General features: G+C 46.2%; 1 protein-coding gene across 15 annotated transcripts in view; it reads right to left on the minus strand.

Annotated features, from left to right (window-relative positions):
* The window catches only part of ADGRB1 (adhesion G protein-coupled receptor B1), a 289,741-nt gene that overhangs the window by 37,511 nt on the left and 225,149 nt on the right, over nt 1-27,081 (minus strand). For all 15 annotated transcript variants that reach the window (XM_054284587.1, XM_054284840.1, XM_054285165.1 and 12 more), the window contains 5 exons: nt 22,977-23,079; nt 18,579-18,729; nt 13,952-14,021; nt 6,539-6,605; nt 2,894-2,979 (listed from right to left, as the gene is read on the minus strand). In XM_054284587.1, the coding sequence (XP_054140562.1) occupies nt 2,894-2,979; nt 6,539-6,605; nt 13,952-14,021; nt 18,579-18,729; nt 22,977-23,079 (477 nt within the window). The remainder of the gene's footprint in view (nt 1-2,893; nt 2,980-6,538; nt 6,606-13,951; nt 14,022-18,578; nt 18,730-22,976; nt 23,080-27,081) is intronic.

Below are 27,081 nucleotides of genomic sequence, written 5' to 3' on the forward strand. Positions count from 1 at the left end.
AACCACAGCTATTTCCACTGCTAAGTACAGGGCAGAATTCTTGGGTCTCAGGTGTAATTTCATGAGAACTGTTGGTGCTGATGAATTTGTGACAACCAATCTGTGGAATGCATGCTGGGCTCCTCTTAACACCCAACAGATCTTTTTTTCCCTATTTTTAGGTTTGGGTTTTTTTTCCACCCTTTTTAAAATTTGGTTTTGCAACACTGAACCATACTTCTTGCCTCTGCTAAAGGAAACACAACGTTTCTTTAGACCATCTCCTCAGGTCCAAACATCTCCAAGGCCGTTACTCAATTCTGATTTTCTTCAGATCTACCTTCCAACACGGTTCCCACGCCCAGGCCAGAAGCAGGGAACTAAAGGGAAAGGGGCACCAGGGCTCTCAAAAGTGCTCCCACACTCTCAGCAGGGGCACTTGGGGAGGGAGAACAAAACCATTGAGCACAGATAAGGCTTAAAAGTGCTGCACACACACACACGGACACGAAAGAAGGGGGGAAAAAGGAGAAAAGAAAGAAAAAAACAAAGAACATCAGAAAAAATGACTTTTTTGGTTTTGCTTTTTTTTTAGTTTGTTTTGTTGCCTCGCAGGTTTTGTTTTTAAAGCCCAACTCTGAGTGTGATCAATAACCAGCTGCTGTGTATTAAATAAGGTCACTCCGTGTGCAGTTTGGATTAGAGAGGGAGGGACTGAGAGGCAGCAACTTGCTGCTTTGCTAATCCAATAAACCACTTATTGCAGCGCTGACTTTCAAGTGCAATTACCCTACTCCAGACCCTGCCTTGCAGCCTGGGTGTTTGGTTTTTTTTGAGTTCTCTCTTTGTCAAGAAGGCATCATCCAGAATGAAGCACTTGCTTATTAGCAGCTGCTCCAAGCAATGCACCAAGGTCACTTCTTCACTTATTTTTCCACCCAGCAGCAGCTGGTATCTCTGAGCACCCAAATCTCCTCTTGTTTTATGGCTCTGGCACTGCTCAGGCACCAAAATCTCCCTTTGCTGCACCCAGGGACCTCAAGGCTTGGCCATGTCAACACTGCCGATAGCCATGAGCCTAAACAGGTCCCTGTGGTTTTCCCAAAATCATTAAGGTTGGAAAAGACCTCCAAGATCGAGTCCAACCTTTGACTAAACTCCTCCATGGTCACTAAATTCTATCACAAAGTTCCAGGTCCACTTGTTTCAGGAGGATTTCCAAGGATGGTGACTCTACCACTTCCCCAGGGAGCCTGTTCCAAAGCCTGGTCATCCTTTCAGGGATGAAATTTTTCCAAATATCCAACCTGGACCTTCCCTGGTGCAGCTTGAGGCCATTTCCCTTTGTCCTGTCACTTGTTACCTGGGAATAGATTCTGTCCCACACCTCCCTACACCATTCCCTATTTCAGGGAGCTGTAGAGAGTAATGAGGTCTCACCTGAGCCTCCTTTTCTCCAGGCTGAGCCTCCCCAGCTGCCTCAGCAGCTCCTGGTGCTCCAGACCCTTCCCCAGCTCTGTTCCCTTCCCTGGATACTTTCCAGCCCCTCAGGGTCTTTTCTGGAGTGAGAGGCCCAAAACTGAACACAGGATTTGAGGTGCTGGATAAGAATTTGCCTCTACCCTTGGTTTTGCCTCCACCACTCAATTAAAAACCACTTTTACCTCAACTACTCAATAGAACAGTGTCAGGAATATTGAACTTCATCCATATTATCTACCCCTGCCCTCTGAGGCTCAGTGGAGCTCCTTTCTCCCTCCACTTTGACAGACAGGATATATCCATGGATCCTGCACTTTCTCCACCAGCCTCCAAAGGTTTCAAACTCTGCCTCCATGCAGAGGAACCAGAACAGATTTTGCTCTCCTCATTCCTTTGTGAACAATTTCTTCCTTCCAGAACACAGCTGTTACCCACAGTGACAAATCAAATTCCTGCAAAGGACAATTGGGAGCAGACATCCCTGACTTTCCCAGCAGAGCTTCTCTGACTGCCACAAGAAGCCAAAAGGGCAGGGGAAAGAAACACACATCTGACCTGGGCATTTGAGGAGACTCAGAGTGTCAGCCTGCCATTTCTGAACCTTGCTCAGGGATAAGATCTGTGCAGACTGCAGGTTTGCTCCTGGAAATGGAGAGGAGAGGGGCTCTCATCCTGCTGGGGGTGCTGGCAAAATAGCCACTGCCAAAAGTTTGGGAGTAACCCAAGAGAGAGCCCTGCCCGGGAGCTGCTGCCCTGGGCAAAGCCCTGGGAGACACCAGGGCGGGGAGGAATGTGGAGTCAACTCTTGGATTTATACTCCAAAGGAAAACAGGTAACACAAATCCTCTGGATTCAGGAATGGAGGCTGTGGAGAAGATAAAGAACCTCAGGAGGCAGCAGAGGTTCTTAACTCACCTCTCCTACTGCATCCATCTGCTGCTCTGCTCTCTGCCAGACCTCCAGAACCCATTTCCTTCCACCACACACCTCTGCTGTCCCTCAGACACCTGCCAGCCCTCAGACATGACCCCTCTGTCCCCCAGCTCTTGCCATGTGCCCACACAGCAGTGCTGAGTCTCTCTCTGCTGTCTCCAGGAATTGGTGACAAGAGCCACTTTGCTCTCCCTCATTTCTGGGAGGATGTGCCAGCCTTGGCTGAAGCCATTTCAACAAAGAGATGAACTTTTATCCTTCCTCCACAGCAACACAGGGCTGCTTCTTGGATTTTTGTGTCCTGCTACACTGAATGACAGTGCAAAGACATTGAATCAAGTGTGGTTTTTTCTTTCATTTTGTTTAAATCTGGTTTTGCTTTTTTTTTTGTTTGTATCCTCAATCTCTTTTTTCTCCCCTTGCCTGGTTATTGATCACAACCTTGAGTATTTTTGGTTTTTATTTTCACTCTTTACTTAGATGTATTGATAAGGCATACCCTGCCCGTTCCTTCAGTTTCTTATCTGTTATTCCATCTTTGGATACAAGTTTGTTAAAAACCAGAATGCCAATAACCATGTTCACCTGTCAAAAGAGAAACAACACACAAGTTTTGTTCTCAAGCGGGTCAGGTCAAGCTCGGTAACACAGAAGGGTTTCTCCCAAAGCCAGGTCACACCTCTGCAGGCCACCACCCCTCGTGTCCCCTGTTGTCTCCCCCTGTCCCACCTCCCCTGGCCATGCATCAGTGAGCTCAGGACAGCAGAATGCAGCTGGCAGCAGGTCAGGGAGGCTGGAGAATCATTAAAATTGGAAAAGACCCCCAAGATCATCAAGTCCAACCCTTAATCAGTCTCCATGAAGCAGGAGAAATTGGGAATTTCTCAGACTGATCCAGGCTGCTTGAACCCCAACACTGCCTGAGGTCCAGCAAGGCAAACTCCAGGCACAACAACAATTTTTTGTGTTAATCCAAATAGAGAATGGCCAGTACAGAGAAGAGCAGTGGGCTGACACTAGCTGCTTCCCAAAGCACCTTCTGGAGTTAGAAGCAGCATTAAGAGAATGCAGACAATGTGTCACAGATCTTTCCTGGTGAAACACCACTGCTGCTCTCAAATTAAGAGGTGGAGGGCTGCTGGGGCAAGTAGAGACATCATCTGCTCTGGTAGGGTGTCTTGGGAGATACTGCAGATGGCACAGCACAGAGAATTCCCAAAAAAATCAGTGATACAATTCCATGCAGTCCATTTTCCTCAGGGTGAGAGCAGGGTGTATCTGCATCCATCAGAAACAAAAATCCACAGTGGAACACAGGCTGGACAGAGCTGAGATCCTGCAGAGTGACCCCAAACTCTTCCCTGCGCCTTTCCAGCTGCATTCACTGCTGCCAGCTGCATCTGCTGTACAAACCCCATCCCCAACATGTTAGTGACACGCCTGCCCCACCCCTGCATGGAAGAGGTCATGATGGTGGAAAAGGAGACATTCTCCTGGCTTTGCTGTCAGTGGAACAGCTGCTGGTGGCAGAAACATGTGGTCAATGGTGTTTTGCATGTGGAGCTTGCAGGGAAATGTTTTAAGGCCAAATTCAGAGATAAATTCATGTGACTTCACGTGTTTGTGATTTTAAGAGATCCAAAGAGTCACCTGACCCAAAGGCAGGGACCAAACCTCTGCCTAATTTCCTAAATCACCCTCAAAACAATGATCAATCTTTCTGCTGTTTCACCGCCTCACTGATGTGGAGCCCACAGCTAGGAATTCACAGAAAATCTGAGAAATTGCAGTTAATTTTTTGTGTGCATCAGCTGCTGGGTCAGTGGACAGCTAAGACCATTTCTAGAGTTCATCATGTTATTGATTCAGAGAAACAACACTGCCAAGCCAGGCACAGTGACACAGCCAAGGATCAGCAGGAAATCAAAGCCTGGTTATGAGCATGAAAAGAGAGGGTGAACACTTTGAAATCACTGATCCTTCAGTGTGGGGGATCCAAAAAGGTTTTTCCTTGAGGTGCAGCCAGGCAGGAGGAAAGGTGGGGTTGAAGTGTGGTTGGATCTATCCCAGGGCTGGCCAAAGTGTGCATCCTCACTCCTAAGGAGCAGGGGAGACAACAAAGAGCAGTTCTGCACTGGTTTTAATTAATCAATCAATTAATCCAGTACATTGATCACCACAATCAACCCCTGCTCTGATCTTGGCTCCACTTCTTTCCCACATCAGGGATACAACTTGAATATTCTTCCAATAACATGCAGAGTAGCTTTACTTCTTTATCTTTGAGACAACTTCCAGAAGCAAAGCCTCAAGTGTGAAATTCATGGAGATAACCATGACCTGACCACTGCTGACCCTGTCCTCACTTCTTTCCATGAGCCTCCCCCTGCCTTCAGCCTGCACACAACCCACCAGGCTGTTCCACATCAGCTGGGCAGGCAAAACTGCTTCCAACAGCCCTGTGTTTAAGGCAGATCAGGATTTTTAAGAATAAAGGTCAAACCTTTATCCTTCAAAGCTGCAGCTGTTCAGTGTCAGTGGCCTGACTGTGAGTTATGAACATTGCTGAAGCTGCAGGCCAGCCACCTTCAGAGTATTAACAACTTTTTGAGCTCATCTGTTTGCAGGTTCCCATTTATAAAAAGGCTTTCCATGCTTCTCCTTCCCCAAGCTCTTTGGTGGCTCTACCAGGGCAATATCCATTTGCAACTTTGGCCAGGAATGAGTCAGGGACTCTAAATGGAGGCGTGTGGCCTCTCTCTTGGTGCTGATCAGGGCCAGACACCCCCAGAGATGATTCACCATCAAATATCAGCTGCAGGAACCACCATTTGCATGTGCTGACCCCTCTGTGAGGACATCTCTGCTTGATGATGAGGGAAATCTGAGCCGCCAAATGGAAGCAGGCTCCTGTGTTTTCCTCACACTTTAAAAGAGGAAAAAGGGAAAGATCACCTCCCTTGTTGTTGGCACAACAAAAGTAAGGTGCTTTGAGGCAGCAGAGTGACTCTGGGCACTACCAAAGCTTCCTCCCTCCGAATCGCTGTGTCACAACCCCACATGAAAGACCTCAGCTCATACCAGTTTTGATTTCTCGCAGAGGAGGGGCCACTGCTGGCTGTTCTCTTTGTCACCCTGATGAAACGGTGGCACCGGGGTGGTTTGATGTGCAGTGACAGCGCTGAGAACAGAGACAGCCCGAGCTTTTGTGGAGTTATTCTCCTGTAAGCTCCTGCTGCTGCTGCTGCTGCGGGGCATTTCATCCCCCAGGCACTGCACGGAACAAAAGCCTGCACTGAAAAAGGAATTGGGAGTGTCAACAACCCCATTCCTGTGGGGCTCTTCCAGAGCCTCAGAGGGCATAAAGCTCCTCCAATGGATAAAACATGGGCTGGGGAGAAACTGCAGAAAGATGTGGGGGCTCAAACGTGGCTTTAAACCCATCAGGAATTGCGGCAGGAGGGATTTACTGGAGTTCTCACATTCTTTCAGCCCTGAGGTTTCTCATGGGCAGTGAGGCCTCAGCAGCAGTGAAGGAATGTCACCTTCAGTGACACCTTAAATTCAAATTATAACTGGCCCAGGTTGGTGTTGGGGCTGTGCTGGACAGAAGAATGGACTCCCCATGCAGGAGCTGGAGTTTAGGAATTCCCATTTTAACCCTGCCATCTCTTTGAATTCAAAGCAAACATGACATTTTTAGGGTCAGAAGGGATCCCCACAGCACTGATTTGAAGATTTTAACTTCAATTTCAAACAAGGAAATCTGCTGACATGCACTGGCTTGGGATGGACCAGGAATAAAAGCTCGGTGTGAGGGCACAGCCTGGTGTGAAAATCATCAGGAACAGCATTTTCTGAAGGAGACGATGTCAGAGTTTTCCACCATCATCCTGCATTTCCATCCAGACACACAAAACCAAGGTAAAGCATTAATCAGATGTTAGGGGCTGAGAGCTGAGACACATTACATTTCAGAATCAACCCTGTCCCAAATTGTTGGCTTTGCTCGTTATTCCTGAAGGAGAAGTTCTTTGAAATACAAGTGGAAATAAAGAGGGGCATTCTTGGGTTGAAAGAACAAGGAAATTGCTATAAGATGTAGAGGAGAAAAAAAAGAAATCTTTCAGACAAGCTTAAATACCAAAACGACAGCAGCCGCCGGTCCCACGAAGGCATAGAGGAGTCCTCCCTCTAATGACAGCCAGCAGCTGGAAAATGAAGAGAGAAGAGAAAGTGACCCAGTGGCAAATGTCCCCAACAGGCACATGTCGGCTTCTTCCTTCTGCCTGCCAGAGTTCAGCCTAGGAGGTGACACCCCACAGCAAAAAAAAAAAAAAAAAAAAAAAAAAAAAAAAAAAAAAAAATAAAAAAAAATTCTCAGACTTTAAATCAAACAAATTTTGCTTCCCAACCCTCCTGAACTTGCATAAAGGCTCCTCTGCCTGGGGAGCTGCCTGCAGGATGACATTTGGCAGGGGAATTCATGCAAAATGAAGGAGAGTGCTCTGTTTCAGACCAGGTCCTGGAAGCAGCTGCAGCATTTGGCTGGCAAGATGATGCTGCTCTTGTCCTACTTACATGGGAGAAAGAATGGAAAGAGTGGAAAATTTCCTCTGCTCATTTGCTGATCCCTGTGTCTTCCAGGGGTGCAGGACATTTCTTCCCTCCCTTTGAGATTGCCTCCATGGGGAAATTCAACAACACAGCAGCAAGGTGGGAATTCACAGCATTCCCTGAGTGGAATTTCTTATGGAATAAGCTGAATATGAGGTGTGTGGTGCCTCTTCTGGAAACCAGCTTGTTCCTTCTCTCTCACCCACATAACCTGAGAAGGACATCTCCTTTCTGCACTGAGCAGATGTGGAATTTGGGCTCCAGAACTGCCTAGTGCCTTCTCAAACTGAGGGAGTTCTCATTTGAGACCTCTTGGATGAGGCCTTGGAGGTGTCCAAGGCCAGGTTGGATGGGGCTTGGAGCAACCTGGGATAGTGGAAGGTGTCCCTGCAAGGGCAGGGAGTTGGAATGAGATGATCTTGAAGGTCCCTTCCAACCCAAACCATTCTCTGAGTTTCTGTTTTTCATTATTTGACTGTGAAGTCAGGAAGGAAAGGCTTTTCCCCCTTTCACTTGTGAAATCTCCATCCTTGGAGACATTCAAAACAGCCACCTGGGCACAGCCCTGGGTGACATCCAGGTGACCCTGTTTGAGCAGGTGCTTGGACAAAAAAAACCCCTCAGGCTCTGTGACAGCCATGAACTTCCACAGCAGCACTGGAGCTGAAATTCTCTTTTTCTAATTTTTTTTTTTTTTTTTGGCAGGGAATCCAGCAATTCAGGGCATGGACACACAAATTAAGTGCTCCAGGATAAGAGAGGATGGGAATTTAGAGTGTGTCAGCAGCCCCTGGGAAAGTCTGCATGCTTTAACAGGGCAGAACCCTGGAGAAAATGTGGGATGGAGTAATCCTGTTTCAGCAGGAAACGAGCGTGCACTCAGCACAGGAGAAGAGCAGGAAACCACAATGGAGAGGGAACTTTCTCCAAGCTCTTAACTCAGCTCACCCTGCAGTAATTCACTTGCCCTGCCCTCAGCAAGATGCTTTCATCCTGCATCAGGAGCAAACTGATGCTCCCAGGGGGAAAAAAAACCAAAAAGTCTTCCTGGAACCATTTCAGCTTTGTTGATCAGCCTCATTTTTTTTTAATTAAATCTCAGTTGCAAAAAAAAATTTTTTTTTTTTTTGTTGATCAGCCTCATTTTTTTTTTTAATTAAATCTCAGTTGCAAAAAAATGTTAAAATTTTTTCACCTCAAAACAAAGAACATTTCTGAAAAGCCAGCCCCAAAAAATGGAAGTATTTCAAACTGAGAATTAAAAGTAGGATATTCTGGTTTTCTCCAAGGTCTGAATCTTGTTTATGTCTAAATTAAACCAGTAATGTGCTAATTTAATCAATTCTGATTCCTTCCTGATAGCAAGTTGCTCTGTCACAAGCTGTCTGAGCAACTGTAATAATAAAATGAATAATCAGCTGAGGAGGGAGGGAGTAAAAATGAAGCTCTGGAGCTCTGTAATGACTGGAGGTCTCCCAAAATGCAAGAGGAGGGCTCCAAAATCCCAGTCCTTGTCCAAACCTTTTCATCTAAAGCTCTATCCTGATTTTTGAGATGTTTTTTCTCAGTGTCACTTCCAACTGGTGGCTCAGATGAAGAAATCTGACAGCCCTGCACTGCAATTAGTGATGAGGACTTGGTGCACAGAGGGTTCTCATCCCTGCAGGGTTCCTGGCAGCCCAGGAGCACCAGGAATTGTCAAGGTGAGCTCAAACATCACCAAGCACCAGCCCTGATCCCTCCTGGCTGCCTGCCCTCCCTGCCACAGCACTTCTCCAAAGCATTTCTGAGGCTGTCAGAGGTGCTGGCTGCCAGCAAGGGAGAGGAAAGGGTGAGGGGATATCTGAGAGACAGAACTGACAGCAAAGCCCAGCCTAGTGGAGATGCTTTCAGCCCCGTGCCCACGAGGCACAGAAATATTTGCATTTTGCTAAGAGGTTCCCTTGTACTTTCCAAGTGATCTCTTGAGTGATTTTTAAAATAAAATTATCACTGGAAGGGAGGAAATGAGTGGTTTAACAATTCCTAAGCAGTGTTTCCTTGACTGACAGCAGCTCTTGTGTTCAGCACAAAAAAAAACCAAAACCCTTTTTTTGGAAACCATCTGATCCTTTTGTGACTGTGCCACGGCACAGATGGAAGGTGGTGGCTTTTGTCCTGGTCCTGGGAAGGGCTGACTTCCACTGAGCCCTTTTTCACACTGTCCAGGCACAGCTCTCACCTCAATCCTGTGTAAAATGAGCCAGCACCAACAGAACATTTCATAAAACTGAGATTACAGTCGGGAATCAGGGCTGGCCCACCAGTCCTTATCCAGAGCTTAACCCAGGAGCTGCTGAGACACCTGTGGGTCACAAAAGCCCTGATGCAGCGACATTCCAGGACCCTGAGACATTTGCTGTGCTCTCAGCAAACTTCTGATGAGCTCTCTGGTGGGGAAGGATGCAAGCTCCCAGCACCAGTGGCACAACCTCAATTATTCACTTCAAGCTTTAGGAGGTTGTTTGTGAAGCTTTAGAGGTCCAGAGGCAGTCCCTGGAGCACTAGCTAAAAGCAGAGTTGTTACTCAGACACTCAGCCTAATCTAAGGAGGTGATCAGTGGCAGGTCCTTTAGACCTCTGGTACCCCTCAGACTTTGTCTGAGACTGGAAGTGCAGCCTCCACCCTGCCCCAGCATGCTCCAAACAACAGCAAAATATCCTTTCAAATGCAGTTCAGACAACAGAAAGGAAAAATCCTCTTGTTGGAGTGTCCTGAGTAATAAAGGCTGAGTGAATGGCTGCTGGGAATCACCACTCACAGAACAACAGCAAATCCAAATTCTGCAGCACATATTCAATTTTTAATCTGAACCTCTCTGTCCCTCCTCAGCTCATGACTCAGGGCAGGCTGGCCAGCTAAATGGTAAATATTAAACATATAAACTCCCTAAACTTACCACTGAGGCTCTGATCTCTCTGCATTAAGTTTGGAGACACAGCCAAGCCTTTGATGGGGCAATTCTTGGTGGGACAGACCCCTGTCGTGAAGCTCAGTTGTGTTTTCATTGTTAGAGAAAAGCTTCATCCCATGTACAATTTAAAAAAAGGGACTAAACAGGGTGAAATCCTGCTGAAGACTCTGATGGAGTTTGTTCCAGTGTGGTTGGGCCACCTTTGGCACATCCTGAAGATCCAGCCTCAAGACACATAACACATTTCACACCCTGCCCCTTCCACCAGCTTTGCCCTGAGAATCTTTACCACCAAGATTAATTCTGCAAGGCCTTCAACACTTGCAGCTGTCCCCAAAAGGCCCTCATGACCATGTCCTGTAGCTGAATGTCAGGGATTTTTTACCACTGTGAGTGGGATGAGAAAAAAAAGCTGCTGTTGAGTGTTAAATTCTATGTTCACTTAAATATCAGAGCCCTGCTTTGACTTCATGTCCACCTCCACCACAAGAGCTCATGCACTACTCTTGGGGTCAAAAATTGTAGGGTTGAAGATGCTTTAAAAGGCTCTGTGTGGTTTTTAAAAGTCCCTTGTGGTTTATCTTGTCAGCTCTTGTCCCCTCCTTCCCAGGGAGGAATGTGCTGTGATTAAAGCTTTTGCTTCCTTCTGCAAGATGGAAATATTGGGCCTTGAAAGTCTGCAGTGCCCACCTGAAATGCACCATGAGTGCCCAGTGGAGACAAAACTGGGCTGAAAGGACAAGATCACTCAATTCACTCCCTGCCATGGGCAGGGACACCTTCCATTGTCCCAGGATGCTCCAAACCCCATCCAACCTGGTCTAGGACACTTCCAGGGATGGAACAGCCACAGCTTCTCTGGGCACTCTGTGCCAGGGCCTCATCACCCTCACAGGGAAGAATTCCTTCCCAATATCCAAGCTAAACCTCAAGTTTTGGAGTTCAGCTCTGAAATTGCTACTCTGCAGTGCTGCTGTTGCTCTGGACGAGAGGTAAAACCAAGGGCCTCCCCACACAGAGCTTTTAAACCTTTCTGAGCAGGAAAAGAGGCCTAAGTGTGAATGCACTCCAGTCTGTTGGGACGCCCTGCCCAGCAGGGCCCACAGCAATATTTGTTCCATGTTTTAAAATGCACAAAAGTGTAAATGTAAATCTCTCATTACAGAGATGCTCCATTTTATTCAGCATCAGGGCTCATGAAGCCACCACTCAGTGCAAGTGAGCTCTGTTTAACTCTGGCTCTTGGGAAAGCCAATTCCAGCAGGAATTCAGAGAACTATGGAATGGTTTGTGTTGGAAGAGACCTCAAAGATCATCTTGTCCAATGCCCCTGTCATGGGCAGGGACACCTTCCACTATCTCAGGTTGATCCAAGCCCTCTCCAAGATGGCTTTGCACACTTCCAGGGATGGAGCAGCCACAGCTTCTCTGGGCAACCTGCGCCAGGGCCTCACCACCCTCACAGGGAAGAATTTCTTCCCAATATCCAATCTAAATCTATCCTCCTTCAACTCAAAGCCTTTATTCCTTGTCCTATCACTACAAGCCCTTGGACAAAGTCCCTCTCCAGCCTCCTTGTATGTCTTTTAGCAACTGGAAGGTACCAAAGTGTGAAATTGCAACAGGATGGCAGCAGCACTGGTGATGTCTGATGGGATCTTTGAGCTTGAGAGGAACTGTTGCTCTTCTCATGACTTTGGTGGGACTCACCAGCTCCACCCCACATTGGGAAATGTGGAACGGAGGCAAAAGGAGGGATCACAGAACCATGGAATATCCCAAAAAAGGCACACAAGGATCACTGAAACCAAACTCATCAAACTGAATTTTCTGGTCTGTGAAGGCCCCACCAAAACCAGATGTTTCTGGTGAAAAACATCCTGATAGCAGCCCTGGGAGCACAGGATCCCCTTCCATCCCTGACTGGATATCCACCCCTTGGATGCAAGGAGTAACAGAGCCTTTAGGGCTGAAAGGAGCCAGAGCATTGGCAGCCAAAGGAGGAGAGCTGGAGTGACCAGGCAACCCCTGGGAATGCTGGAGAGTAAGCCCTGTGCCAAATGGAGAGCAAAGCAGGAGCCCAGCAGGTTTTGTCACACGTTGACACCCTCCTGGCTGCAGTCTGTGGGGTGGGAGATGCTGGCACAGTGGTCCAGGGCAGAAAACAGGGAGAGCTTTCCTGCATGTTCCTCCCTTTCCTGCCCAGGCACTTTTGTGTGGTCAACGTTGGCCAAAAAACTCTTTAACATTTTTGACAGAGCCACAACGCTTTTTGCACCAATTCCCACCAGCCCATCAACAAAAAAAGAGAAGCAGAAATATCCAGGACCTCCCTCCCATCTCCCTGAGGCTTGTTCATTATGAATTATTCTCATGGATGTGCCTGGAGCAAAGAGCCAGAAGGCTGACCCATGGAAAATCCAAAGGGAATTAATTTGGGATCTTGGTGATGTTTCTGCAAACCAGGCTGTGTTTTGTCCTCTCCTGAGCCAGACAACAACCACTGGGTCCCTCTCCACCAGGACACACTGAAGGTGGGACAGCCAATGCATCTGATGCCAGCACAGACTTCAGGAATTCTGTCTGTGGATTTACACTCGAGAAATCCACAATCCTGAGCCCTCTGCTGTCGCAGACATCTTTTATGAAAAATCCTTTCCTTAGGATTTTTCCTCCTGAGAAGCTGAGAGGCTTCAGGAACAAAATGTAAACATTGATTATCTGCTGCTGTGGAATGCAACAGGTGGATCTTTGATTGGCCCATGTTAGGTGTTTCTAATCAATGGCCAGCCACAGCCCAGCTGGCTCGGACAGAGAGTCTGAGACAGAGCCTTTGTTATCACTCCTTCCTATTCTATTCTTAGCTAACCTTCTGATAAAATCCTTTCTTCTATTCTTTTAGTATAGTTTTAATGTAATATATATCATAAATTAATAAATCAAGCCTTCTGAAACATGGAGTCAGATCCTCGTCTCTTCCCTCAACCTGAGACCCCTGTGAACACTGTCACACTCTGCCATACAAGAATTCAGGTTGCAAAGCAAACAGAAAACACTGCTGTGCTGCTTTAATTCTCCCCTGCAATTAAAATGCAAACCCTGGACCATTTGGCCGTGGGTGTGCAGGATGTGGTGGGAATTGAGGGAGAGCAGGAGGTTCCACATGACATTTCCTCAGTGGGACGAGCGGAGCTGCATCTGCTGCCGGCCACATCAACAGCTCCAGTCCCAAACATTGCCCATGTGGGCTGCAAACCCCTGCCCAGGAAGGCTCTGGAAAATTATGGGATGCAGTAGGGAAGAGACTGACTTATTGCTACATTAAATATTACCCTTGAACTGTGACTGTGTGTGAAATTTCTAAGGTTTTTTTCACAACAGAGGGAAAAAATATTTTCTCTTTTTTCCTTTTTCATTTAAAGTCGTATTAACGCTCAGCTCTGAGTGATGCATTTTTTACCTCTTCCATTATTTCTTTTCTGTTTTCCTTCCCCCATTATGAGCACGTAAAAACTTCCTAAAGACAAAATCTGTGGAATTTGGAAAAGAGGCAAACACAGGCTGCTGTCAAAACCCTGGTTTGCACAAGTCAGACTCATGCTGATGCCTAAAACTGAGCTGAGTGATTTTGAAAATTTGGAGATAATCAAGCACAAAAACAGATTAAAAAAAAAAAAGATGGTTTTAATTTTTAAACATCCTAAACTTTAAATATTCCACATCCATCCCCTTTAAAAATACATTAAAAAGCTTTAAGTAAAAGGTATTTAGATCAAATACAACAGTTAAACCTAATTAGTCCCTATGAACTTGTTTTTAAAGGAACACACAATCCAGCTTGGTCAGATGATGGATTGAGGAGGCAGGGATGCAGGAATTGTCCTGCACATGGAAATTTAGCTCCCAGCCTGCCTCCTGAAGTGACTGGGTTTTGACAAAAAGGATGGAGGATAAAACAAGGGGAAAAAAAGGAATCCTTTACTCACTAGTTCACGGTGCCGTATCCCTTGGCTTTAGTAAATCCCACAGAAATGGCAACCACCAAGGCAGGGAGCCCTATGGAAATGAAACAGGAGGAAATTGGTCATTTCATCACATGTGCAGCCCTCCTCCCACTCAACATTCCCCATTTTTCCCAGAGTTATTCCAGCACCATCCGTTTCAGTCTGGGACAGACATTGAGCTCAGGACTCTCAGAACTAAAAGCAAGAACTTGAATTACCTCCATTATTTAAATAAATACCATGAGGTGCAGTCAGCTCCTGCCCTGCTGTGGTCTCCACAGTTGTGGGGGGGTCTTTCAATAGACACAGATGTATAAAATTGATTTATTTTACACTTAGGGTCTTCATGATGTCTCTGAAGTTGGAATATTCAGCCACAACCCAACTCTAAGAACCTAAAGATTAAGAACTTTGCACTCAGTGTAAGATGAACCACCCAAGTTCAAACCTGCCCTAAATGAGACAGGAAAGGAAACTAAACCTGAGTTTCCCTATCCCAAACAGGTCCCCCAAGATCTGTAATGGAGCAGATTCCTCTGAACAACAATGAGAAAGGTTTTCAAGTCCCTTGTAGGATCTATGAAAGTTCAAAGTTCAGCTCTCCCCTTTCCCTAAAGAAATATCTGGAGATCAGCTCATAACATCAGGTTCTTCAGCTCTGGAGGTCTCCATGTGGCTTTTTATAGCCCTCCTCTTTGTGGCAGGAGGAATTAAGCTGTCCCAACACTAAAGATGGGAAAATCCCATTAGGAATCAGCAGGATCAGTGGCCAGCAGGGATTAGTGCCCCTTGACAAGGCCCTAATTCGTGAGCTGCAGAGGGCACGGCAGGTGACTGCAAGAGATCCAAGGAATGTGCAGGCACAGCTCCCAGACAATATTCCTCTGGGAAGGGGGTCCCTCAGCAACACAAATCATCCCAAAGCTGATTAACAGGGAGGCTCTGCAGCAGCTGGGAGCCACAGGGCCAAGCTGGCTGGAATATGGAGCATTTGAGGGTTATCCTGCAGGGAAGTGCTTCTCTGCCCATGTGAAATTTCCAAGCATGGGTCACATTTCATCATCCCAAACTCAACACGCAGTGGGTTTAAAAACCATCTATTTTAGTATTCATCCTTTTCCTTTTCCTTTTCCTTTTCCTTTTCCTTTTCCTTTCCTTCCCTTCCCTTCCCTTCCCTTCCCTTCCCTTCCCTTCCCTTCCTTTTCCTTTTCCTTTTCCTTCTCCTTCTCCTCCTCTTCCTCCTCCTCCTCCTCCTCCTCCTCCTCCTCCTTCTCATTTTTTTCTTTATCTTTTTCTCTTTTTCCTCCTCCTTCCCTTTCCCCTTCCCTTGCCCTTTCCCCTCCCTTTTTCCTTTCTTATCTTTTCTTTTCTTTCTTTCCTTTCCTTTTTTCCTTTCCATTCCTCTTTTTCTCATTTTTCCCCCCACTGACTCTCGCTCAGCCTCCTTCACACCTCATCTGGATCAATCCTGGCTGCTGCATTCCCTAGGGTGCCATCCATACAGCATCCCATGGAAAGAAACCACATGGGAGGGGACATTTTCAGGAATACAGCTTGGTGCAAGAGACCTTGGGAAAGGAGAAATTTGGCAAAGACTCTGCCAAAAATAGCAACTTGTTCTTCACAAAGTGCTTCTCTCCAATGTGGTAATTATGCAGAAATCCAGAGTGGGGCTGTGAACTTGGCAGCTCCAGGGACTGGCTCATTCCAAGGATGGGTAAAAGTACCTCAGTTTGGGCTGAGAATGAGTCTGGACAAGGAGCAGCTGTTACAGGTGGCAGCTATGTCGTGGTAGTTTAGCCAAAGAGAATCATAATGAGAGATGCAGGCCTGGGAGAGCTGTCTAAGCAAAGTTAGATGGGATTAGATTGAAAAAATCCCCACCAAAAATAATCAGATTTTAATCTATTTTTTAGATTAGATTAGATTAGATTTAGATTTTTAGAAAGACATTTATTCCTAACTGGCCTGTTCCATATATCTGGTGTGGTACAGGCAGTACCAGCAATGCTTTGGGGGCTTTCTACACAAAGGGAATTTAACACTCACAATTCCAAGTAAATCCATCCAAAACCTCTTTCAAAGAATTTTGTACTTCCAGGTCACAGGAGAATCAGGCCATGTGTTAATCATGTTCCACTAGAGAAGATGTTTGCTAATAATTCCCAAGAGCCATTCTTGTTATAAACAGCTGAAGACACACTCGGAGGCTGAGCTATGGCAGCATTAAAAATCCAGCTGTGGAAACTATAACAGGGTCATAAAAATCCTGACAAAAAATATTTCTTCTTTATTGGGGCTAAATATAATGACTGAGCTGTTCCCAGGGAACAATTTATCTGTCTATTCTAAACCAGAGAATATCCTGAATTGGAAGAATCCACAAAAACCATCAAGTCCAGCTCCTGACCCTGCACAGGATCACCCAAAGACTCACTTCATGAACTTGGGAGCATTGTCCAAACATGGACAAGAATCATTAATAGTAATTATTACTAATAATAATGTAAACATTGAATTGCAAAGTTGTACATCCAAGAGGAGACCAAAGAAATATAAAATAATCCTCCCTGCTGCTGAAATTCTCTGCAGCTTCAATGAGCTACAGCTGAGAGCAGCTGAGAACTTGGCAAAGACGTCTCCAACGACGGCTTAGAGAAATGCAAATGTGCAAAGAGGGGAAAGGGGGGAGAACCAGCCCATGACAAAGTGAATTGTGCTAATTATTTCAGATTATGCTCTTTAAAACATATTTTCAGCTTCTTTCCTCTTACAAGTGCCATTAATCCCAGCTCTACAGCTGAAGTCTAGCAGGATGCTAAATATCCAAAATTCCCTTGCCGCCTTAATAGGCAAGAGTGTTCTTCATTTCTTGTCCTAACCTACTCCAAATGGTTATTATGCATCATTTATCAGCAGTGCATCCTAGCTCAGAGCTGACTACATTTTACTAGCCGTGCAAATTATGCTTCTACACATGTAGGGGGATTTTTTATTTTTTTTTAATCTGTACAGACTACAAATGTGAATGCTGCTCATCCAAAATTCCCTTGGCTAACACGCCCATCTGTCCCAGCTTTTACAAATCAGGGAGGGGGAAAAAAAATCCGTTTTTATTACCTAGGAAAGCTATTAGTCTGTTACATTTGATATCCCTGACGTTGCTGGAGTCAGCAAGGTGGTATAAACACATGCATGAGCACACCCAGGCTCCTGCAGCCTGTCCTCTGCAGGTATTGTGGTTCTGCTCCTGTTGACACGCAAACCCTGGATTTTAATAACACAATTTATTCTCTATTGTAAGCAAAAGCTTAGGAGGGAAAACGTAAAGGGATGAAGGCGCTGCAACGAGGACAGCTCTTGATGTGCCAGAATAAATCACATCAGGGTGCTCGGTAAGCTCCAGAAATCTCTTGCCTGGGGTGAATTGTGAGACTTCAGTAGTAAAATGAGGCATTAATAGAGCTCAGCCACACTCCTTTCTTTCCTTTGCCTCCTCACTTCTCAGCAACTTTTTGTGCCGCTGCTCCTTTCAAACACAGCCTTGTTATCGTTTTGAAAGCCCAGGTTTATGGGTTTGTATTTGTTTTCTACTACAGAATGCATCATTTAAGGCTAATAAATTAAACATACGGCAGAGGCAGAGGGAGAAAAATTAGTTACAAGCATCTGCAGCAGTCTCGCAGTTTATTTGTCTCCGAAAGGCACTGCTGCCATGGAGACAGGATTTCAGAGTTTGCTTCATTCCAGGTTGCTCTGCAGAATCTTAGAACCATAAAATCACCGAGGCTGAAAAGACCTCGAGGATCATCGAGTCCAACCAGGTCCAACACTAAACCATGACCCTGAATGTCACTGATTCATGTGTTTTTGAGCGCTTCCAGGGATGGTGATTCCGCCACTTCCCTGGGCAGCCTGTTCCAATGCTTGCCCATCCTTTCAGTGATGAAATTTTCCCTAATATCCCATCTAAACTTCCCCTGCTGCAACTGGAGCTGATTCCTCTTGCTCTATTACCTAGGAGCAGAGCCTGGCCTCTCCGGCTGCACCCTCCTGTCAGGGGGCTGTGGAGAGTGAGAGGGTCCCTTCTGAGACTCCTTTTCTCCAGGCTGAGCCTCCACAGCTCCCTCAACCACTCCTGCTGCTCCAGACCTTTCCCCTGGACATTTTCCAGTACCTCAATGACTTTCTTGTAGAGAGGAGTCCAAAACCAACCCCACAATTGGAGGTGTGTCCTCAGCAGTGCCCAGCACAGAGGGACAATCCCTGCCCTGGTCCTGCTGATCCAGGCCAGGATTCCCATGGCTGGTATCATGTACCAACAGAACACACCCAGCACGGAGAAAGACAGAGAAAGAAAAATAGAAAGCAAGAAACAGACCCAACCCGAGGAGAAACCACTCTTGGAGCACCCTCTAACCTGAACTTGACTCATGTATTTTTGGGTGCGCCGGGCAGGAGGCTCAACTTATGGATATATATTTTTAAGCATTTCAGCCCTTCTTGAAACCTCTGGAAAGGTTCCAAGCCCCTCTGCCAAGCCTCCTGAGGAGCACCAGCTCCTCCTGCAGCCTGGCCCTTCTCTGCTCCACAGCCCCCGGATCCTCACCCCATCCAAGACACAAGAAGCGCTTGCGGATGATGCGGTTCCGTAACCGGCCCGTCACGGCCATGTAGGACTGCCAGGCCTCGGTCAGCACCCAGCAGAAAGAGGAGAGGAAGAAGAAGTGCAAGAAAGCCGCCACCAGCGTGCAGATCACCTGCAGAGAGGAGGAAAGGAGGACACGTGAGAGGAGAGGCAGGCGGAGAGAGCAGCAGGGAGCAGAGAGGAAGGAGCGGGGAGATGATTCCAAACCGGGCTCTGGAAGGAAAAGTCATGGAGATCAGGACATGGAAATACTGTTTTAGAGGGGGCAGAATCCTCCAAAAGCTTTGACTTAGCAAAGATCAAAGCCTTAAATTTAAATACTATGTGGAAATCATCTGCTCTTAAGCATAAGCTTTAGGATAAAGCCATGGTTAACACTTTAGAGGAATTGTGGAATTACAGAATTGTTTGAGTGTGGAGGGACCTTAAAGATAATTTAATCACAAAACAGGCAGAGACACCTTCCAATAGAAGTTTGAGCACACATCCCATCCTGGTGCTTTCTTGGCTTCAGCAGGATATATTTAATTTCCAAAATATCCAAACTATTGCCATGATCCGTACAAGGCAGGGGCGACGGAGTAGTTACTAAACAGTGCACTAATCTCAGCTCAAAAGGTTTGCAAAGCACCCCGTCCCTGGCAGCCCAGCCATGGAAATGAAATCTGAGGAAGGTAATTTGGATGGTGCCCCTGCCAGAACAACAGGGCTGAGTGAAAGAGTTAAGCTGTGAGAGCTGGGTGAAACCACGGCTGCCAGGGGCTGGGAAAGCACTGCAAACATGAGGGCAGAGTTGTCCAAGAGCACATAACTACCAGCAGACAGGAGACAAAAAAAAAAAAAAAAAAAAAAAAAAAAAGAAAGCAACTTCCCCCTAGATTAGGAAGAATTTCATAATGGTGAGCTCTACTACTTGGTGGGGAAATCTCACAGGGGAAATGCAGGCAGCTTAAGCCATTTAAAATTAAACTGGGGAAAGAACTGGCAAATGCATTATGAAGAACAATCCCAGAGTGCCAGGGAGATGGACTGGAAAGCTGACAAGCTCGTCTTTGTTTTAACTCAGCAAGGCCAAATCTTTCACTAGTGCAAATTGGTGCCGCTCTGTTTCACTCAGCCAGTTCTCCCCCCATCTGGGAGCTGAAAACTGTGAATCAATGTACTCGAGAAGAAAGTGATGGGAAGAAACTCCAGTGGCTCCTGAGGAGAAGGGAGAGCAAATCGATTTTAAAAGTGACTATGGATGGAAAAAATTTATGGCTTCAGGCATTTGGGGGAGGTTTATAATCAAGAATTTCTTTGCTTTGAGTTACATGGGGAAACATGGACTTGGTTTTACGGTCAATGAACCTTTCTCTTTTTCCTCTTTTTTCAACCACCAGCATCTTTCAAGCCACAGCTCTCATGGACAGAGTGGCTTTTATCATGATTTTATCGGATTGCTCTCGATTCATCCACTGGCACCACCCGACGTTATCAGAGGCTGTGAACAAAAGCAAGGCCGTGTGTTCTCTGAGATAGGAACTGTCTTTTTTTGTTCCAGATTTGCATTTGACACCAAATCCCTCCATATTCTGTTTAAAAGTGGATTCAGGATGTCAGTTCAGCACAAATAACACAGCTCAATATGATAATGTCCAGTAATTTTCACATTTTACAAGAATCCTAAAAAAAGGTGGTTCCTATCCATCAGCTCACAAACCCTATATGAAACAGCAACAAACAGAGGATGCTTTCTGGAATGGATTTCAAGAGATTGCTATTTTATAACTCTTTTTTTTCTTTTGACTGATATCAGGTACTACAACACTGCTCACATTTCCTTTTTGATTTTGTTTCAAATCAACACAGCTCTTCCTTGTAAAGGGGAGAGAAAAGCATTGCTATACAATTTTTTACAATTTTACACAGAGATACATTTGGGTTTGTTTTTTTTGTTTTTTTGGGGTTTTTTTCCTCAAATGAGTAGCTTTGACAAAAAGGGAAGAAGAGAGGAGAGGAAGACAAAAGAAATATGCACATCTCAGCTGGATCAGGATGAACTCATCGCCTCAAATGAACTTGGCCAACTGATAGGCAGGCAAATATTTGCTTCTGCAACCTCTGCTGCAGGTTTTCCCTTGCTTGTAGGGAAAACCAAACATCCCCATGAAGGGCTAAGCACAGGGATATGATGTCCCAAGATCCAGCAGAGCCTGTCAGTCTGTCAAGGCCATTAGCCCTTGTTTTCCTTTAAGAGGAGAAATCTGCTCCCTTCCAGCACAAGCCTTGGAGACACGGCTACTTCCTGCAGCATCCCTTCCCTTTGTATCCCCAAATTGCTGACTGTAATTTTTTTTTTAGCCTTTTCCCAGGCCTTTCATCTTCAAAAAGCTTAGCAAATCCAGGCATGGAATCTCGCCTTTGAGGCTACACGGATGAAAATCCAGGGAGAATTTGACATTTCCAGGGAAGCCGAATTGCAGAAACCTCCCGGAGAAGCCGCAATTATAAATCACCAACATTTTAAGGCGCCTCTATTATCGATAATTGAATGTGAATAAAATCTTAATTTACACTCCTTCGTCTCTCCTCTGTATAGTTTTCTCTCTCTGTTGCCTGCCAGAGACTGTTTACTAGATGGCTGAGAGGAAATCCAAGAATAACCTTTCTATTTCTGGGGTTTCATGCATATGGATGTGCAAAGAGCTAATCTGCCTCCTGCCATCGCTGCCGGGAGCTTTGAATCCCCACCAAGAGCTCCCAACAGTGAACTCCCAGAGTCATGGGACAAAAAATCCACCAGGGAGAACCTGGGTTCATAACCGTGCTCTGGAGGAGGTGGGAGAGGAGGAACACATCCAGCTCCTGTCCTGAGGTGAAGAAGAGCCACCAAAGAGGAGGTCCAGCTGTGGCTGGTCCTGTTGAGCATCCCTCAGTGCTTCATCCCATGGAAAGAAGCTCCCAGCACATGTTTGGTGTGGCAGAAAACACAACCAAGGAAAGCAGGGGCTTGGGTCTTCCTCTCTCCACCTCCTGCCAACCATGGAAGATAACTCTGCTTTGGGAAGGAGTTTCTGAAGGGCACTTTGTGGCAGAAGCAGAGCTAGCCGCTTGTTTCCACACTTCTCTGCACACACAGGGCTCCAGTAGCTGGAAAGTTTTTCCTAAAACAACCTAATCCAAAGGGCCTTCCATAGAAATGAGTCCCTGATTCACTAAATCCTTCAGCCTCTCTGCAGGAATCATAAAATCATGGAATGGCTTGAGTTTTGGGAGGCACTTTAAAAACCACCTCATTCCAAACCCCTGCCATGGGAAGGAAGATTTTCTCTGTGCTCAAAGCTCTGTCCAACCTTGCCTTGAACACTTTCAGTGTTGGGGCACCCACAATTTCTCTGGGCAATCTGTTCCCATGGCTCACCACCCTCACAGGGAAGATTTTATTCCTGATATGCTTCTAAAAGCGACACCACGCTCATGCTGCCAAAGCAGGGGCTCAAAAAACCCAGCTGGTCACTGGTTCCTGTATAGCAACAACTAATTTTTCACTTCTGATTGTGATTTTGGCAGCAGAAAGAGTGGAGGAGGCGTCTTGATTCACGTTTTTTGGCTCAACAGAGCTATGATGGTCAGCGCATTTGGGAAGAGGGGAAAATTTACCAAGAGGAAAATATTAATGGTGAGCTGTGATTTGTCATGTCAGACATCAACAGGGAACCTGAAAGTGCTTGAGCTGGAAAAAAATCATGGAGGCAACCTCTCCAGCTGGGTCTGTGGGAAGAGAGCAACCAGTGCTCATGGCTTGGAAAACCACACTTGGTCTTGCCTGGGCTGCTGCAGTCACTCTGGGATCTGCTCCGAGTCCCTCGAGGCCCTCCAGTGCTCACGGTGCATCTGGCAATGCTTCCCATCCCCAAAAAAAAGGTTGGACAGTTTTGTGCCTGTGTTCATTAACATCTGCCAAGTACTTTCAGCTCAGAGTACAAAAACTGCCGGAGAAATAAATGTAAAGCTGAGAGGTTGTTTGTTTGGGGTTTTTTTTTAAAGCCTTTTCTCAATCTGTCTTTGTAAATTTTTTGAAAATAAAATGGTTAAAGCCTTGCAAATCACCACGCTTCTCTACCGTGCCATGTGCCAGCTACTCTAGGCAGATATTCAAAAATATCACATTGGTTTTAATCAAAGCCCTGAGGATGCTGACAAATTATCAAAGAGAGAGCGAGAGAGAAAATTGAAATCTGCCATTTAGCCGTGTCTTTGACATGTCGCTAATTAACAGATGGAGGAAAAGTGAGGAAGCGCTGCCTGAATGGATCATTTCAGTGCTAAATCAGGGGGAAAGCAAACAAATAAACAAAGCCCCAGTGGATCCCTTACCTTATTCCGGGTCTGGGTCTGCCCGATGAGGATGAGGGCGTTGGAGGAGATGATGGAGAGGCAGAAGTTGATGAGGATGACGGAGCGCTCCGAGCGGATGTACCTGCAGCGAGAGAAGAGGGGAGGGAGACCCACCCTGTCACAGCCTGCCCTGGGTGACCTCTGGAAAGCAGCAATCCAGGCCAGGCTCTACAGAATTGCCAATTTCCTGAAGATTTTATGCGCTGGACAGACAAGAACGAGGCGGGGAAGGGAGGGGGAGCAGATGTCTCCATCATCCCCATCAATGCTGGAGTTAGGAGCCAACAACCGAGGGGCCAGCCTAGCCTGAGCCCCTCCTAAAAGCAGTAGAGTGCTGCAAATCTTCTTCAGCTCTGCCTACTTGAAACAGGGGCTTGAAAAGGAGCTTGAAAGAAAACAAACAGGCGACACACGGAAAAGATTCCCAACCAAGAGCCACAGGCATGCTGGCGATGGAAGCAGAGTACAAACACATGCACCTTGACAACAAAGTGTGTGTGATTCAGCATTCCACTTCCTTCAGCCTAACAACCCCTCCTGGGGTGAGAAGCATTGAGAAGCATTTCTGGCTTTTATATTTTTATATTTTTATTTATTTATTTATTTATTTTTCTTTTTTTTTGGCACCACTTCTCCAAACTAGGCCAAATACATAACTGCAGCTGTGGGTTTGGGACATCAGGGACAGCAGTTTGGGAGCTGTTGCTGCCTTCAGCACCTTGCAGGAGCCAGCTATTTGTCATTTCTGATTTGCAGCACAGCACCAGGCTCGCTGCCGAGGTAAGTGCACCACAATTAATTCAAACCACTGGCCAGGGAGGGAAATTTCTTTGAAGGCACTTTGATGTACCCGATAAAACGAAAAGGGAACTGCAAAAGTGCAAGTCCTCAAGGACTGACTCAAGATCTGTGACCACACCAAAGTTCACACACGTGAATTATCTCAAAGATGCTGCAAGTGCCCTGCCTGAATGCCAGATGAGTGAAGAGGAGATGCTGATGCTTATATAAATTAGAAACAGATGTATTAATCAACCAGCTCATCCCTGGAGGCTAATGCAGGATTATTTCCTATATTCCAGCACATCAACTATTTATGTTGGGAATTTAATTTCATTAATTAATTTTAGCCAGAGTGAGTTGGTCGTGCCTTGGCTGCAGAGTTTTGAGTTTCTGATGAGGAGGGCAGGATGGGTTTGCTGCACATGTGTGTTCTGTCAAGGGTAAATCTGTGCTTTAGACCTAATGAAGGCTGTAAAACTTTGATTTTTCAACTTGCCCTTGAGCTGTACCTTCAGACAAACATGTATGGTGAAGATATGCTTTCCTGGATGCAAAAAAAACCCCAAAAAACAAAGGTAGCATTAACTCCTACTTAATCTGCTGGAAATCTGGTTTATAGGAAGTTCTCCCTGAAACACTCCCAGCCCCAGAATAGGCTGCAAAATGTAGGATCCCTCCTCAGCAAGAAACTGGGTTGACAGGCTGCAAAATGAGCTTCTGGCTCCTTCCACAGCCAAGCTGAGCCCAAACTTCCTGATTTTACTGGGCTCCATACAGTGCTGGGCATCACCTGAACACTGCTCCATTTGTGACTGGAGACCTCAACCTTTTCATGCTTTGATTGTGTGAAGTAAAACCTCAAATCTCCAGTCAGGAGCTTCTATGGGGCAGAAACAGAGATTTGGACTCTGTCCTGGTGGGAAGGAGATGTAATAAATCTGTGTAGCAACACTATGACCCCACTGCTATTAGCATGAACTTCTGAAGTCTCCACTGGTCAGAAAAAGGTAAGAAATGACTTGACCATTAATCTGCACTTTAATGTAAGGGGAGATAATCCAGCTGTCCTAAGACTTTTTCCTCCTTAAGACCCCATAAATCAACTCTCCCTTTTCCCTGCTTCCCTTCACACCCTGAGAATTTATCTTGTTCTCCAGATCCCTGAACCTCCAAAGAACAAGATGTGGGTTGGCAATGAAACAAATCAGAATAATTTAGGCTGGGGGGAAACAAAACCCTCTCAAGTTCCCAGTCCAATGTTATCCCAAAAAAAGGACTGATTTCAAAGTCAGATCAGGTTTCTCAGGGTCTCATCTGACTGAAATTTGAAAATCACCAGCAACAGGAATGCTACCACCTCTCTTGGCTGACTTATTACAGCACTAAACTGCTTAACTTAACTGCTCTCCTGGTGAAGGATTATTTTGCTTTATATCCAGCTGGGTCTTTTCCTGCTGCAGCTGGTGCCTCTAGACCTTTCCCTGCCTACCTCTGCAAGTTGTTTGGCTTCTCCATGACTGTTCTTTAACAGCCTCCTCTCACCCAAGTTTGTTCCCTTTGCCTCCTTTGACATTGTGCAACTCCCTCAGCATCAACTTGGGATGTGCTGGTATCTCTGCTATTGGGGGGATCCAACACTGGACACCTTTTCCAGGAGTGTCCAGGTTGTTAAAGACGACATTAAACAATGTTGGCCACTCTACCAACCCTGACCAGCTCTTGATTAGCCTCAAACCTCTGACCACTACCCTGAAATCCTGCAGGAATTTCATCCAGATATAAAGCCACCAATCCAGTGCATAATTCCATGATCTGGATACAAAAATGCATTTGGACACTGTGTTAATGGCCTTGGTAATGTCAAAATCCATACCAGCTGCTTCTCCCCACAGTCCATATAAGCAGTCATCCCATCCCAAAAGGAAAACAGGGCATCCAGGCACAACCTGTCCTCCACAAATCCTCACTGTCTGTTCCAAATTGCTTCCCTGTCCATCATTTTGCCTGGAAATAACCTTTAGAGCTACTTGCTCTTTCACCATCCCAGGGGCCCTGTGGGCTGACTGGTCAGTTGTTCTCTGGATCCTCCTCCTTGTCCTTTCTAAAGGTGGGGGGAACATTTGCCTTCTTCCAGCCTTCAAGAAGCTCCCCAAGTGACAGAGAGTGGCTCCACAGTCACACCAAACATCTCCCTCAATGCATCCCGTGGATCTGCAAACACCCAGATACCTTAAACAGTCCTTGTCTCTCTTTTTCTTGGCACTGGGGAGCATTTTCTCCCCTGGATTCTGCATCTGTGGAGGAATTTGGGTGTCTGGGAGCCAGCCTAGCCAGCAGAACATGGCAAAAAGGCACTGGGTACCTTCACTTTTTCAACTTCCTTATCCACTAGGCTGCTTGTCCCACTAAACACCATTTCCTGGGAAATCCTTTGATGCTGACATACCTCCAGAACCCACTCCTGATGCCTTTCACATCCCTGACCACTTTCAAACTCAGCTGAGCTCTGACCACTCTAATTCAATCCTGCATTCCTGGGCAATTCTTCCAGAGTCCTCCTTGGTAGCCTGACCTGGATTCCAAACATTTCCTTGTTAAGTTTCTGCTCAGTCAGAATGTTAAGAAGACCTCCTGCCATGCTTGCTTTTTTTCCTTCCATTTCCTCTTCTCCAGCACAGGATGCTCCACAGAAAGAAATCACCATTCACCTCCAGACCCTCTGGCCAAAGAAATCAGGAATTTGTATCAGAGGGGGAAGAAAAACAAAGAACTTGATGGGTTTTGCCCAAAACCACATCTGAAGCAAAGACAGAGCTACTGCAGGGTTTTGCCTTGCTACACCTCTACTGATACATGGATTCTGTCTACTTATCAAAATATGCTCTACTCAGCCACAAAACTGGGGGAAAATCACTGCTAATTTAGGGAACTTCTGCTCTAGCCCGTGTCCTACAATCACAGAATATCCTGAGTTGGAAGGGACCCAAAAGGATCAGCAAACCCAACTCCTGGCCCTGCACAGGACATCCCAACAATCCCACTCTGTGCCTGAGAGAGTGTCCAAGAACTCCTTGAGCTCTGGCATATGTAGTGCTGTGATTATTCCCAGGGGAGCCTATTTCAGTACTAAACCACCCTCTGAACTAAGAATTATTTCCTGATACACAACCCAACCCTCCTGACACAGCTCCAGCCATTCCCTCAGGTCCTGTCACTGGTCACCAGCGAGGATCCCCACACGCTGTGTGAAGCCCTGCACCATCTGAGACAGATGGAAAAGGTGGGAAAAGCCCACAGTCTG

This window comes from Melozone crissalis, unplaced genomic scaffold, assembly GCF_028551555.1.
Source record: "Melozone crissalis strain CALT ecotype California unplaced genomic scaffold, PUWL_Pcris_2 ptg000002l_1, whole genome shotgun sequence".
NCBI lineage: Eukaryota > Metazoa > Chordata > Aves > Passeriformes > Passerellidae > Melozone > Melozone crissalis.